General features: G+C 39.4%; 1 protein-coding gene and 1 long non-coding RNA gene across 8 annotated transcripts in view; one reads left to right on the top strand and one right to left on the bottom strand.

The window, feature by feature from the left end:
- The first annotated feature begins 1 nt into the window (after position 1).
- Positions 2–16,664, top strand: LOC147875144 (uncharacterized). Its single transcript, XR_015533535.1, has 3 exons — positions 2–125; positions 11,582–11,631; positions 16,296–16,664. It is a non-coding gene; the product is annotated as an uncharacterized LOC147875144 (long non-coding RNA).
- LOC110840108 (uncharacterized) overlaps positions 1,623–16,719 on the bottom strand; it is a 50,380-nt gene continuing 35,283 nt past the window's right edge. For all 7 annotated transcript variants that reach the window (XM_087356575.1, XM_087354803.1, XM_087355235.1 and 4 more), the window contains 5 exons: positions 16,215–16,461; positions 14,716–15,012; positions 12,710–13,233; positions 11,150–11,280; positions 1,623–10,621 (listed from right to left, as the gene is read on the bottom strand). In XM_087356575.1, coding sequence (XP_087212701.1) covers positions 5,157–10,621; positions 11,150–11,280; positions 12,710–13,233; positions 14,716–15,012; positions 16,215–16,461 — 6,664 coding nt within the window. In that variant the 3' untranslated portion in view covers positions 1,623–5,156. The remainder of the gene's footprint in view (positions 10,622–11,149; positions 11,281–12,709; positions 13,234–14,715; positions 15,013–16,214; positions 16,462–16,719) is intronic.

Raw genomic sequence — 16,719 nt, 5'->3', positions numbered from 1 at the left:
GTCGGATGCAAGGAGAGTTCAGAAACTCATTCATAACTAACACAAAAATTTATCCGTGTCTATGAAATATGTCGGCGACGAAGCAATCTAATTCCCGGACGGAAGGAGGTGCGGGACTGATTAAGGTCGTTATTAAAAAGTCTAACTTTGTATTGACTTAAATACGTCTTTTATACAAGTAGCAGGTTAATTTCCCTGTTCACAATAACACCACTGTTCCTTTTCCGGAGCCAGGTGAATCCAAGCCACATTCCCATCCCAAACACTGTTTTTAAACCCTTTTTCATGTCATATGCCAATCTAATCCTCGGTCTTGAGAGTGGTGTCGACCCATTCAGCTTTCCAACCAAAATTTGGTATGCACTTCTTATCTCCCCATGTGTGCTATATGCCACACCCATCTCTTCCTCCTTGTCGTATGAACAACTCACTACCATAAAGAAATTAGCATGTTACAGCTTTCTGCCAATGTATTTCACTTAACAAGCAGCTACATTATGAGGATGTTAATATTGAATGTTATTTTGAGTACAAAGAAATAAATTGCATTAGTCTGTTACAAAAGTGAATACATATAAAACAGAGATATTCGTCTTGTTTACAAATACATTGTCAAACTAATAATAAACATTTATTTCTTGCCAATGAAAGTGGATTTGATTTTAAAATTCCCACATAACCTGAAAGTTTGCTCAGATCGTAAGTCAGACAAAAATTCAACTCATCAGGAAATGAATATGGGTTAAATTTGATATGAAAGTTATACCACTAGAGTATATCCAAAAATTATGTTTCAATTTCCTGCAACTGGTAACACCAGCATGGCAAACATACAAACTTGAGAAGTGGAATAAACCCTAGCAATAGTGCCATTCAATGATGTATGGTTATACATTTTTGGATAAAACATAAACATGCAAGCAGAAATTCTTTGTACAATGTAAAATAACAACATGGAGGCTGCAAAAAAAAATCAAAATTAGGATTCAATCCAATGACCCCTGCATTAGAGTCCAGTATGCAACAACAGACCTAATGCAGATTGTGTTATATTCTTATGTTTTACATTACTGTAAGACATAACACATGATATAGAAATTGAAAGTATAACTGAAGTTACCTTTTATCAATATTCTTTAAAAGCTAACAGGCCAAGACACATATCGACAAATACACAGGCTATATATTGATCAGTAAGAAATAGTCATGGTCCTCTGAAACTACGCTGTTCTTTCAAAAATCAGTTTCTGGTAAATGAAATGATAGAGAAGGAAAACAATATTTAAAAGGTGTTCATGTATTTTGGTGAAATATGTGGAAAGTATATACAATCAAATTGCAATCTACTTGTTTCCTTTTTTAATAAGATAAGTAGGAATAAGTCTTATGTTGATGAGGCATGCTTATGTTTCTAAATTCCCTGCATTCTACTGCTGCTTTTACATGGATGAGTGATGGTAATGCTTATGCAGTATATGTATGGAAAGACTTATTTTCAGCTAGGTGCTTTTTGAAATGAGAGAACACACGTGTGTATTCAAATATGGATTACACCTTTCCTGTCCTTTTTCTATACAGGAAAGTGAACTGCAGGAATGGAAACTAATGAATAACTACCACAGTTCATGAATCAACATTGTAATTTCACAATATATTTATTGGAACCCATACTCCATTCACAGATAATATTCCAGTACAAACAGCATTATTATATCCAACTGATGTGAAGAAAGGAACCAAAGGGCTTTATCATTTATGCTGATTCTATTTTGCAACCAGTATTCAAGTCAAAACCAAACTGCACACCAACTGAAAAAAGAATGATTAGTGATAAAATTAAGGCTTCCATGCATCCAAGAAACTAGCTTAAATTACACGACTTAAGCTGTTCTGGAAGGAAGTAAATGTTATTCTAAATCCTTCTGTTAACACCAGTAAGCAAGATCCATTCTCTGAAAGATGGCCAGTGTTTTATTACTGGCACATGCTAGCTAGCTTACTGTGTTATGTAACAGAAATGTAAAGAGTGTGACAAAATGTAGGATATGAGGTTTTCACGGCGGTGAGTCTGAAGATGGCCGTCTTCTGGGTTGTTGCACCATGTAGTCTGGTAGAAGTTTTCCCGATGTTTCAGAGGTCCTGGCCCTGATGATGGAGGCAGCAAGGACCTCTGAGACGTCAGTAAACTTCTACCAGACTACATGGCGCAACAACCCAGCAGGCAACCATCTTCAGTCTGACAAAATATAATCTGACTTCAGATTTACTTCTTTCTAAAAAATACATCATTTTGAAATTACAGATAAACAGTAAGTCTGGGAATAGTGAAGCTACTTGTAATTTTTTATAGTAACAAGTGTAATTTATGAAGTTTTATACAAAAACTGAAAGCAGTATAAAATTCAATTCTAGGCTGAATTAAAGTAATGTAAAATGTAACACATCTAATGCAATTATAATGTGAAACTAGCACTTTGGCACAATAACTGCACCATCTACACTAAAACACTATAAATGACATAATAAATTAATGGAGTTTGGTTTTGATGAATTTGCATACTCCTTCCACCAAACGATGTACAATATTAGGTCTGCAAAATGGAACACGTTGGTTAAAACACAGACTAGAAGATCATGCATTGTTTGTTGACTGCAACCACATGCATTAATTTCTTGGATTACAATTCTTCAAAAATAAGTGGCAAGCACATTATGTTTCTCCTATGTAATAATTTATCACCATCAGTCTCAAGAACTTGTGTTCAAGCTAACAAAGATGACAAACCATACCTACATTTCCCACTTAAAAATGCGAATTATATACATCAAAGTACTCGATGAAATCATAAACTTATGCCCAATGTGAAACGAAGTTCATGCGAGTATCAGACAAAATCTTAATAAAAACTTCAATCTACAAAATGTTAGGAACAAAAATAATAAGAATTTCATGCTTGATAGAAAACTCAATTCTTGTTAAATGCTGGTTTATACATCTACAAACAACAATGGAAACTGCTGTGTAGGATTTGAGGTTTTCATGGTCGTGAGTCTGAAGATGGCTGTTGTGCCATGTAGTCTGGCATAAATTTACCAGCGTTCCAGAGATCCTTGCTGCCTCCATCATCAGGGTACCCTGATGATGGAGGCAGCATTGGTATACTTCTACCACACTACACAGTACAACCCAGAAGACAGCCATCAATGGGAATTGGTCTGAACACTTCATATAACTGCAATGTCAACCACAAAAATGTTTTCAATCTGTAATAATATTAATAACAGTAAATATTATCCAACTAAAGAGCTTTATTATTTCAGTATCTTATGTTCACCACGTGTTTAATGTACTTCAATCTCAAACATGATGGGAACCACTGTACCAACACAAGAAGTACCTTTAAGGCTTAAAATGTCATCTTTTTAAGTATAGACAATATTATTTTTATATATTTTAACCCTAACAGATGATATGTCACACACAGTTTAGTAAAAAGCCTTTGTGTACCTCCTGAAGATGGTCAGTGTTGACCAAAACATGTAGTGACGTAGTGGTGAAAAATATTTATTTATAGCTTATTTAATGACACTTTGTCAGTAGCTCAGATTATATAGCATCAGTGAAATGGAAGGAATGTGGAAGGAAGCGGTCATGGCCTAATTTAAGGCACTTCCTGGAGGGACTGAGGAAAACAATGCAAAAAACCTCAGTCAGGTTAACCAGTCTCCAGGCAAAGATTTGAACCCAGGACCTCCCGTATATGAAGGAATGTTAACCACTTGACCACAACATTTGGTAAGTGGTGAAAAGACACTGAAATAACAAAGCTGTTTACATGCATAATATTTGCTATTATTACCATAATTACAGCATTTTATAGATCAGGATGCCCTTAAAGAGTGTTTCTAATCACCTAATTGTTTTAAAGTACTAACAAAATTTTTAAAAAAACTTACATAAACTAAATAAACTGTAGAATAAATTTTATAATATTTCCATATTTTCAGTGCAGAATGAGGCATGTTTTTAGCCTACCACAAAATGCGAGTTATGAACTCGGGAGTTTCATTCCAATTACATTTATGGAACTCAGCTGCCTGGCAATAGTGCTTAGTTTGTACCTAAGAGCCAACACAGAAAAAGAAGTAACCGTATTGTTTTGAGAGTTGTATGGATTTCCATCATACGCCAGCAGTTCCATAGAAAAGCAAAACACATACAGACCCCCTCTTTTTGGTTTGTCAGCTTTGTCAGCGATCCTCATATTCACATTACATAGCGATGATTTGCAATATCCACATTTACACTTAATATAAGATTACATTTTTACTGCACAGTTCATATTAGAACAAATTTACAAGAAAAAACCCTAAAGAAAAGGCATCCTTTCATCTGATTTACAATGAAATCTTATCATCACAAAATTCTACAATACTGAGAGTAAAAAAGTTTCTCATAGGCCCTTTATAAACCCATGCATTGCAAAATAATCACATTCCATACACACTCCATAACAATGTTAACATTCACCATTATTATTATTAATCATCAATGGAATTCTGTAACTATCAGATTTCATTGTAAACTGTTTATAATAAATTAACTGGCAGTTCTCATCTAAATACGAACATAACGTGCATTCACTACAAAATATTTACATACGCAAAGCTTACTAGCCAATTTGAAACGTAACAGAAAAACACTTTTGTTACACAAGACATGGGTAGCTCTTGTTGGACAGTAGAGTCAGCCAGAATATAATAAGACAGCCGTGTATACAAGTGAAGAATACGCTTCTAATTTTATGTGTGTATATGGTTTTAAGACTAATACTGCATATATACAAAACACAATGAATCAAATCTTCACACTTCCGTCTTTGATTAGACAGCAACGTGAAGTATAATTCAAAAACTGATCAAAGAATGGGAGACACAAAAGTTCCTTTCAAAAAATCTCAAAAGTTGCACATTGTACAGAGTGACTCCCCATTACAAGGAAACTTCACCAATTGACCAATGAACTTTTGACATGGGAATGACCTGAAAACCTGCTCTGAAGTCCACTTCAAACTTTCATTATGCCCACAGAATCAGTTCACTGGCAATGTCTTTAATTAAAATTGTCCCATTTTTTGAGGTCCTTGCATTGTCATTCATACTGTCGTGACTCTCATGGAAGCTGTATTAAACTCCTGCACCTCTTCATCGAACACTTCAGTCTGATCCTCTACATTATCAATTCCACTCAGACATGATTCACTTCTCTTGGTAATGGAAGTGACATGTGTTGGAATGTGGGCGGTGGCTGTTGTTGTGGGTGGGCTGTAGTTGAAAGGCTGGACTATTGCAGAAGCCGGAGGTTTTGACATATTTTTACTATCACCAATACTGATTATTCCTTCTTCAGGAGGATCAATTCTTATAAATGAGCCTAGTCTTGACAATCGTTTTGGCTTTTCAGAATCCGTGTTTATATTATCAGATCCACCTGACTTCGTTTCACTGCGCTGTCTCCTGAGAACAACTCCCTGGGTAGGAATTTCATCTTGCTCTTTGTTCATAACATGAAGTCCAGATGTAGGCACAACCTTGCCTGCGGGTTGAGCTATAACCACACCCGTTACCTCAGCTACTTGCTTCTGCGTAACCGATGATTTTGATGATGGTTCTTGATTTGCAACAAACCTTGTCAAATCTTCCGAGCCATGACTACCCTTACTCTCACATTTTCCAGTATATCTCGATAACTTCATTTTTATTTTGGTCTTGTTTGCTTTTGCAGTTTCTATAGCAATTTTTGCATTTTGGTCAACCTCGTCATTACAGGTAGACTTGGATGGAAGCCCTTCAAAAGTTGAGCTACGAACAAGTCTAGAACTGGGTGGGAAGGCGGCAGAGACCCCAGTACCATCGTTGTCATTTCCTGCATCATCATGTGTTGTAGTGATCCACACTCTGGTATCTTTGGCAGATTTCTGTTTGCTTTTATTCTCCTCAACCCGTTTCCACAAGCTTGCAATCTTGCTTGTTATCTCTTTCCTAGTGCCAGTCTTTTTGCTGCCTGAACCTCCCCCAGATGCAACAGAATTTAAACTGCAATTACTATTAGATCTCTGAGGCTGTGCTGCTCCTTGCTTTGGAGTTGTCTGGCCACTTCCATTGCTCTGCAGACTCTGGTTACTGAGAGACGTCCTCATGGCCTCTTGTGCACCAACACTACCTCTCTTATATCCTGCCCTTGACAAAGGAGGAGACCGAGTGGTACCATTTCTTCCTGGAATTGTTGCAGCCTTTATAAGAGACCTTGGGTTTCCTGCCTGGGAACTTTTGACTAAAGCACTGCTTTCTTGACTACAGTTACTTGTGAATCTTCTCTGAGCCAGAGGTCTTGTAAGAACTGGAGATGATATTTCTTTGCGAAATTTTGTCTTTGGAGTGGTAGAATTAACAGAAAAACAAGGTTTAGTGGCACCAGAAGTCTTCTTTGACTTGGACTCATATTTAGCACTGACAGTACTAGCAGAAGCTGGAACTGGAATTCTTGTTTTTGTAGGTGAAGGTGGTGTCATTACCTTAGGTGTAATCAAACTGGTTTCATCCTTGGTGAATGTGCCTTGTCTTTCAGGTGGCTTAAACTTTGGATCTTTAACGTCGTGTTCATCGCTTTCCCTGCCAAGAGCGTGTGTGGTACCAATATTTTTCGATGCAGTTGTTTTAACAGATGGAGACGCGCTGTTCAGATTCTGTTTCTTTCCGGTCTTGCTTGTTTTTGGGCTTGTGCTGTGAGGACTTTTGATCTCCGTGGAGGATGGAGGAGTTCTAGAGACAGATCGCTTTGAGGTGCTGGAACTAGAACCCCTTACAGTCTGCTTCAAAACGGAGGCTCTCACAGATCTTGTGTTACTTGCCACTCCAGATATGATGGGAATACTACTCTGAACTTTCCTAGCAGCAGGCTGACCTGGATGTGGCACAGTTTGTTTCTTTGCTGAAGGTGATGAGTACAGAGCCTTTCGTCTTCCACGAATGGATTTAGGACTGTTACTCTGAGGTGTTCCATCATCTGTACAGTTTGAGTCAGCACTTTCATCCCTTCTAAGTTTTTCATGTGGTTTCACAATTCGTGGTCCTCTTGGTTTGGGCAAATCATCATCACCATTATCTTCCTGGAACTCTTCACTATCATCCACAGATTTCCTATCCTCTGTATCAACTTCAACCTCCTCATTCATTTTCTCCTCTATAAATTCTTCTTCTGTGTTTAATACTCCAGGCTCTTCACTAACAGAAGGCTCTCTTCCATTGAGGTCTGACCCTCGTCTCTTTCCAACCCTACAAGTGTTACAGCTTTGATCTGGCTCAGATTCAATAGAAATAAGGCTCAACGTTTCACATTCTAAGAGAATCTCATCACTGCTTGGAAGTTCAGATGATTCACTATTGTGTCGCCTTGAATCATTCAGTGTTGTGATGACAATGTTGGCATCATGCTCAAGAAGAGACTCTATTTCTTCTGGTGTGATATTCGGAAGAGCTTCCACAAAACCAACATCCGAGCAGTTCAGAGCTAGTGTTTCAGCTCTTGGGTTGGTATGAACCCAACCTACAGACATGCAACCTGTATTATCACCTGCAGCACAGTTACTGGTCTCACTGTTCTGCTGTGGCTTGCTTTCTTCACTAAGAGTACGAGTCTGAAACCGTTCCCTTGCCTCTGCTCTCTTTTGTTTCAGTGTTTTTACCCTCAATGTCTTCTGTTTAGCTGCATCAGCATTTATGGATTCAAGATGTTCTTGACATGAATCTCCCTTGATCTCAACAGAATATACTTGTTCATTTGCACCATCTTCATGGTTCATATCAACAGATGGCGATTTATCAAGAACTCTGGTTTGGAATCTGTGTCTGTCTTCGAGGCGTCGCTGTTTTGGTGTTACCTTGCTGTAACGCTTCTCTTCTTCTTGCACTACCTGATCTGAATTTTCACTATCTCTTACAGAGTCACAAGCTGCTGCTTCAGGAACTTGTACTGACATATCTGGCTGTAATGGTAACTTCTTTTCATTGCCTTCAATCTCCTTTTCCTCTTCAGCAGTAATGGTGTATGTTTTGTAACGCTCCTTCACCAACTGCCGTTTCTGTCTGGGAGTGAGCTGTCTGCGTTTCTTAGGTGTGGATTCTGCCGAACTAGTCACATGCTGGTCTGAAAGAACAGGGGTAACTTTCTTGCCGGTGTCTGAGGGCAAATCTGGGGGATCAACTTCATCTAGCTTTTCCATGGAATGTGCATCCTCTGTATACATCTCAGTATCACTACAGATGGTCTCTGTACCTGGCTCCATAGCTGATTCAGGATCTGCCAAATCTGCAACCTCATTAAATGCAGACGGAGGGTTTATGTTATCCAGGCAATCACTAGCACTGCTGGTGCGCACACTTGCGCACATTGCAGCTGCATACACTTCAGCCATAACACTGGCTGCTGGTTTTAGAAGTTCAAATATGCCATCACTATTTCCTGGTGACTGCTCAGAAGTGGACTGCTCTTTGTTTGATGAATCAGCAACTTCTGAGGTAATGCTGGCTACGCTAACCATGCTGTTCTCCATGTCTACAATATCAATTAATTCTTCCATTGCTGATGGAGGTTTGATGTTATCAAGGTGAGAGTTACAGCTGCTGGACACGCTAGTGTTGTCCTGAAGGTTCTCACTGCTTCCATTGTGGTTACTGTTGCCTAGCGCTCTTCGAACCATCATCCCGGCAGGAAGAGACTTCTTTCTGGAATGCCTACATTCCAGTCTGGTTCCATTATTACGAGACTGAGGAGGAGGAACAGATGGTGAATTACAATGCTCCCTTGTTTCACCACTTTCACCATTGTCGAACTGACCAGACAGACTTGCTGTCAGAGACACGAGACTCCCCATCATTGATGGCGGCTTGATTGCATCTAGATCTACAGAATTAAAACTTGTGAGACTGTGTTCCATTTCTTCAGCTGAGCTATATGGAAGAGTCTGCCCTTCTGCTTGCACAGCTACAGCTAATTTTCCAGCTTCCACTTCAATCATGCATGAATCTGTGAGGGAACTGCCATGCTGTCCTTCACTGGTCTTACTGATGAGATCATCTTCTTCTGCCAGCTCTGGCAATGTGACGGCACCGTCCTCATGATTGTCACTCTTGAAAGAGGCGACAAGAGGCGCACTTATACTCATACTCGGAAATGACACATCATTGGGTGACGTGTCCTCATTCCACGTGTCACTTCCAACAAGGCTCTGTTTCATAACGCTGGAATCTTTGTTCCGCTCTTTCTGAAGATGCATGTCTTTTGCTTGCTGTACAAGTTCACCTGTAAGACGGTCCAAGGAGGCGATCATTGCATCTGGATCCCTCCTCTCTCTGTCACAGTGTACGACATTTCCATCGCTGCTAATGTCAGCAGGGGGACTTCCTTCAGAAGAGAGTGGAGATCTGTTGTCATCACTTGTGTTTTCATGAGGGCTGTCAATTTTATTACTGAGATAGGAAAGACTTGAAGCCTTCCTGTACACTTCTAACTTCATATCAAGCCTACTTTGACCCTCTTCTGCCACTGCAGACTTTCTGAACACAATTGCATCAATTTTTTCATCCTTGTTTGGAACACGTACATAGTTCATAGGTTCCTGAAGAACATGTTTTGTATTTTCTACTATATCCAAAACCGCATCACTGTTGATTGCTTTATTTGCCAAAATGGTTGCAGACACACAATTACATCCTGTCTCCATTATCCCTACATTCTCTGGTATATCACTGCCATTCTTCAGATGGTCTTGTAGGTTTTGCACGCTTCTGATGGCTGCGATGCTTTCGTTTACGTCTGCTGCAGTTTCCTTCGGGCTCAATGCAGCAGACGGGACCACCCCGTTTTTTGAAATCTGTCTGACATCATAAGAGCACATGCTTGTATCATCTCGTAAGTTCAGGCAAGCCATGTCATTCTCTAATGCCCCCAGTGCACCACATGTACCGCTCCCACAGTGGGGCCTAGCCACTGGTTTCAGTTCCAGTTTCTGTAGCGCTACACTTGGTATCGCAGGGCCTTGCCTCTCCCCATCTCCTGGTCTCCTGTGATCTCCTGTAGCAAGTGGAATCTTACACACACCCCCACTAATTTTCTTTTTGGTGCTAACTGGAATGGCAATTCTCGCCTTGCCACATACTCCTTCTGACTTGCTCTTAGGCATTCCTGAGCTGATGCATTGCTCAAGTAATGCCTGCTCTGATGGTGTTGGTTCTGTTGAACCAAATGAGTCTACACTAAGGGAACTGAGAGAGCCATTACGAGACAAAACTGTCACCACATCTTCGGAGATCGAACTTGTTTTGTTCTGTAACTTTGATGATGTCGAGTCTTCATGCTTGTCACTCTGATCTCCCCAGCTTCCATCAGATGCTATCATCAACTGCACTGTGGCTTCAGAAGTTACACTGTCTACAACTTTGTTAAGAGGGGAAATGCATGATCTTGGTTCAGAATCTGATGAACAAGCAGTGGGGACACTTGTCTGGCTAGGTACTGTATCACGTGAGCCGGCAAATGCAGATGGCTGCACAGTTTTCATTCCTAAGAAGAGAAAAAGATATGAATACCAATTTTCGAAAAGTTAACTGATCGCAGAAAGAAATACTGACACTTTGGCCCATGAACATGTCTTACTTGTAGTAATACTAGAGGTGAAGCAAACAAGAGACTTGTGGGTTTCAATTTAGGGAGCTTATACCTTTGCATGTATCTAGCACAACTATTAATCACCCCATTTACCAGTTTTATTTACCCAAACTGGGCTTCTGCCATCCCTCCACATGGCTTAAGAATCCCAGGGAGTGACAGGAGGACAGAAGAAAATATATATATCCCATCCAATCAGCACAAATCCTCAATAAAGAATTCAGTACGCAGATCCCACTGTTACCATCACTTCTCATCCACAACTGCTGTAACCAATTCACCACACTCTTCACAGGTGCGTACGTCTATTCGGTCCTCACATTAAATTATACCGATCAAATGCCATCACGTGGACAGACTTTATAAAAAATGTAACTAATGAACTATAGAAATGTGACACAGACTCAAACAAGCTGATCTCACCTGAGATAAATTCTTCTTCCTCCCTTACATGCAGAGAGCTAAGGGAAATCTCAAGAGGGATATCTTTTGTATTAAATCGTACAGGGCTGACACATTCTGCTACCTCAGGAACTGGATGATGACATACCAACCTGTAAACAAAACCATAACAAAAATATCTAATGAAAATAGTGAATGTGCGAACAGTCAGACACATCATCTAAAGCTTTCATAGTGACTGATTTTAAAAAAAAATTCTTGGGCAATCTGCCATGTCAATTGGTTAAAAACCATCATGGTGATTTTGAGTTTGGCTTTGGTTCCTGTGTCTGCTCAGTCCTTCTTCTGGACTCTCCAAATTACACAAAGTGAACAACTTTAACTGTCAAAATATTTTTAATACTGACAGCAACAACCACATTTTTCAATATGATTATCCATGTCTTTTCACAGGTAACAACAGTACAGCCCCTACAAATGCCAAGCGATAACAACAAAATAAGGTGGGTGACAGGAAAAGCTAATAACCTCCACGGAACAGAATTCTTCCTGAGAACCTAACGGTAACCCAGCCATTCATGTAATCCCCATCTGGGAGGCTGCTTATTCAATAAATTTGCAGCTACCGTCCATGCCTGGAAGTCTTCCCCTCCATATCTGCAACCTGAGGATGAACCCATTTCACAGAGGATAGTAACGCTATAACAAACTGACATGCCCCACATATCCTGGGAAAAGACATGCTTTCCATCATGTACCATCTCTCTGACAGAAGACCCTAAAATGCTCATCCACGAGTGCTAATACCAAATCTACCCTCCGTTCCATATGTGACAATCCCCATTACACATTTGCCTCTCTGTCTTGTCTACCTTTTGTAAGAAACTAGTATTAAATGATGCAGACGAATACAGCAGCTGCAAACAACTGACTGTGATGAGTGGAACTGGACATTTTAAGAGAAGCTGTGTCCAGAAAGTCTGAGGTTCATCCACTACACAACAGCAGTCGCTGGCAGGGTTTACGTAAGGAAAGAGTAAAATTTCCAGTGGGAGAGGAAAAACTTCCCTCACATTTAAATGGAAGGCAGCAGTTTGGTTACGGGGTATCACATGAAATGTGCACTAGAAATCACAAGAGGAATTGGAATCCACGGCTTCAACATGAGCCAGGGTCGTCACAGAAATTTTTTGAATACATCAATTTCTGTGTAAGACAGCGAAGGAGCGTTCCTACTGCGCATGAAGAAAAAATGTTGGCATTTTCACACTGCGGGTCACCGACAAATGATGAGATCAATTCCGAAGGCAGTGGTAGTAACAGAGAAGCATGCCAGTAATTACGAGTATGGTAATGTATTCATTTACTAACTTTTCATGTTCCTGCAGTTTTAATAGCCATTATCATGTTCCTTTAGTAGATTTATAGTGGGGCTAGCCATTTCAACATTTTTTATCACTTCTGAATTTCAGTATTAAACTATTTCGTTCTTAGAAATTATATAAAAGACTGGGGTACACACCACCACAAACCAGCCTACACATTAGAGGCTCATTTCTGGTTCTGTATTTATCCACTCACCTCTGTAAATTGACTGGAGGGCCATCTGATGAATTCATAGTAAGGTCACTAAGTGACGAACGTGTGGAGAAAATACTGGGGCTTCCTTCTGTGGCATATGTTTCCACCTCGTCCTTTGCATCTAAACAGAGCGGTGGCATATTTGGCCCCTGTAATATTCCACTCAACTTTTTCTTTGACACTCCCACCTCATCTTGAGTTTTTGGCTTGTGCCTCGCTGAATGCTGATCTGACACTCCGTGATTTGTTGCTCTTGGTCGAGGAGAGCTCGACGGTGCTGACGGCTTCTTGTTTGTGGGGCGTGGGGATGAGAGAGATGAACTGCCATGGTCAAGGCCACACAGATGGTGGGTTGGGGGCCTGTAATTTGTTGCAATAGGGTGATGTGATGGCAGAACTGTTACAGTAACTCCAGGAACGACTGTAGGTATCTTCTTATGTTGCTGAGAAGGCAGTTCTGATGGTGAAGGAACAGCACTGCTTCCAGTTTCGGCCAAAGTTATCCTTGAAGTCTGATTACGAGCCTGAAAGTAAATTTTCGTTGTTGAAAGAAATATGATGTTGCTTCCAGGCTGAAGATCTTAGGAAACTAGTCAGTCCACACTGTAACTTTGCAAAAATTTGTCCCTCTTTAATTTATAATAATCAGGATAAAGTTACATTTTATAAGGATTTTTATGGGAAAATCCAACTTGTTCTGATACCAAAGATTTAAGATATTTTACTGCATACAATGCATAACAGCCACTCATAGATAAAAAATTAAAATTAATGAGTGTGCGTGCAGTACATCTATATATCCCCACAGAGGTTTACTAAGTAGGATTTGAGGTTCTCACAATAAAGCACATAAAGAGCATTCTTTTCTGGGCTGAAGCGCCATGCCGCCTCCATCATCAGCGTGATGTCTCATCACTCGTCAACCTGATGATGGAGACAGAAAGGACCTCTGAAATGTTGGTAAACTTCTACAAGATTATACAGCAGTACAACCCAGAAGATAGCCATTCTTAAATTGATGTCAGTGAATTACAATGATTCTAGATAGAAGTCAAATTTACTAAACTTTAATAAATCTCTGGTGGAGACTTTGTTAGAAAGATAATGCACACACTTAATTTTAACAGACCCATTCAGGTACTTTAATTGAAGGGTTTACGTTTATCCTGTTAAACATTTTTTACATGTGTATTAAAAATATTTGTATGTACATAAAAGAGCACAGTGTACAGTCCACACCACACAGATCCAAAAGCCACAAACTCTGTTATCAAGAATAATGCACAAATACTTGCTAGGAGTTGGTATAAATGTTACAACAGTGAAGATGTGGTATGTGATCTTCTGGGTTACGAATCATGTAGTGTTTAAACAGACATTTTGGATAGATTTACAGCCTCCAAACTAGAAATCATGTAAGCACACAGCTGGCATCATAATTACAATCACACATAATCTCTTGGCATTATCTATCTGTAGCTTTCTTTATATTAATTACAATTATTTGAGCCTGATGTATTTTTAGCAGATACCAATATGCCTGCCTAATTTCAAGAATAATAATTATTATTTATTGTTCATGACTTTTCCTAGAAGTGTGTCTGGGTTCCACAGCAAAACAAAGGTGAAGATTATATTTTGCTTAGACATGCATTGCACTTGAAAACATCAAAAAGGTGCCTTAAAAAAAAAGAGCTTGCAACAGCAAAGCACATACATTTCATATGAAAAAGACTCAGCTTCTGAAAATCAGTCATTTGATTTATGATGAAAGACCTGCAAATGAAATTGTTTTCCTGGCATTCTCCAAATTGTTCTACAATAATTTTTATGTTTTCCTACAATTATAATCCACATTCTCAGTGCAATTTCATTAACCTGTACTGAAACAACTGAAACAACCTATTATCATTAACCTATAAACAACCAATTAAATTATATTTTGTTACAAATCTGTGTCAGCGTTTCAAAATAGGGCAAAATAAGCAGAAAGCGTGACCACTCACCTTGGGCATTCCAGACTGAATACACTCGGCAAGAATATTGTCATTATCCCCTGAGAAGTTGGAACTATCATCAGAGAGTTCTGGTTTCTCAACTTCCCTCTCCCCACTGCTACCAGGTTCCTCTACCTCACGCACTCCCTCCAAGCGTATCTCTGACCTCTGAACCTCGGTCTCAACTCCGTCACCAGGAAGTGAGAGGACAGAGAGGTCCGAGTGTGACCCGGCATGAGAGATGTTGGCAGGAGTACCCTCTGTGCAGTAAGTCTGGACCGCATCTTCACACGCACCTCCCGGTGCCTACAGACACGATTAACTTATGGCATTGCACTGATTTTTTTAAGGGCAAAGTACTAGAATGAGCTATATAACACCAACTTCACAAAATAACAAAGAAACAGAGGAAGAACGTCAAATTATAATAACATACACATTATACAGTTACAAAGTACAGCACCAAAATTTGTCCTTGGGTAATTCATAAATTTTAAAAATTAACATCACATTCGCTGTCAAATTTCATATTTTATATTTTGTTAACAAGGAGTATTATAATACACTGGTTTCCAAGTATGATTCAGACTCTTCCATGTTTCACAAAACAGTTTATTATGTTTATGAATTTTGAGACAAGACTATAAACAGAATAGTACAATTTTTTTAATTAATGGACAGGAGAGCACTACTCATGGATTCCTTCATTTCACTTACCTCATATCACTCTTAATTTCTTTTGGAGATTAATTCTTTATCTTCAATAAATTTATTACAACCATATAACCAAAACCATACTTCTGATTTCAATCACAAAGCATTCAAAACCCAACTTCCCAATGAATATGGTGCTAATTGGGCAACAAATTCTTTTCTTTTGCTCAGAGTAATATTTTATTCTTATTCTTGTATCTGCAGGACTAGCATGACCTTGAAGGGACAGCTATGAATACATGCCCCCCCCCCCCCTGCAGTAACAAGTGTATTTAGTAATGCTGCAGGCAGGGGTCTGATGTGGTGCCTGTAATTCTCAAAACCAAATTTTGGTCTGTGGCCGACTCATAGATACTTTCTTCTTAGTCACCGTAACTACATTCCTCATCAATATTCCGACTGTCAAAACACACACTGGAGTCAATTATTCTCTCACGCGCTTGTGAAGGGAGCAGCTGTCAAATTTCCTTTGTTTGCGAGGCTTTGGTGCCATGCAGCAACATTGTATTTCATCTACACTGTCGCTCCACAAATCACTTTCTCATAGACCATCAAATTGCTCTAAAACTTCGCCTCTTTGCTCACCTTTCATGACAATGTACGCCATCTTGCAGCAGCAACTTTCATATGGCACCACAATAATTATTCTGAACAAAGGAACAGAATGTTATCAAACCTGAATCCTAATTTTGCATAATCTGACTTACAATTTTTCCCTTCAAGTATCTGATAACATGAAGAATCATAAATGGCATATGTCTCATTAAACTGTTTAACATCAAGATCTGACTTACTGCTATGTAGTTCACACACTTGGCACTGTTTTCTACAGCTCCTTCCTGCTGTCTTGGCTGATTTACTTTTCCCGGCTTCAGATTGCTGTTGGAAGACGTTTTAACAGGGATCCCACTCGGACGTCCGCTACGTAATATTTGTGAATGAGGCGGTGAAGATTGGAATCTGCCGACACCTGAAGGCTGACGTGCTTGAACTGGAGCGTTCTTGTTGGCATGTTCAACACCATACTGACACTGTCGTTGCCTAACACGTGAGAACAAGACGCAATATTACCATTTTCCAATGTATGGTCAGTATTAATGTCTTCAAAGAAGTAAAATCATATGTAACACAAATCAGTAAAGGATTTTGTTAGTACAGCTGACCATGATTTCAACGTACTAAATAATAACTTAAGTGTTCAAAGAAATTGGTACTGCAGTTACATAAAAAGATGCTGTTCTATCTCTCAGGCTATACTTTTTGATCACCAATCACAAATCACAGCCTACACAACAAAGA

Source organism: Zootermopsis nevadensis, unplaced genomic scaffold (assembly GCF_977971745.1).
Source record: "Zootermopsis nevadensis isolate Lab colony 2312 unplaced genomic scaffold, Znev_1.0 Znev_ptg000001l, whole genome shotgun sequence".
NCBI lineage: Eukaryota > Metazoa > Arthropoda > Insecta > Blattodea > Termopsidae > Zootermopsis > Zootermopsis nevadensis.
Note: the sequence above shows the minus strand (reverse complement) of the source record. Positions and strands in the feature narration are given on the sequence as shown.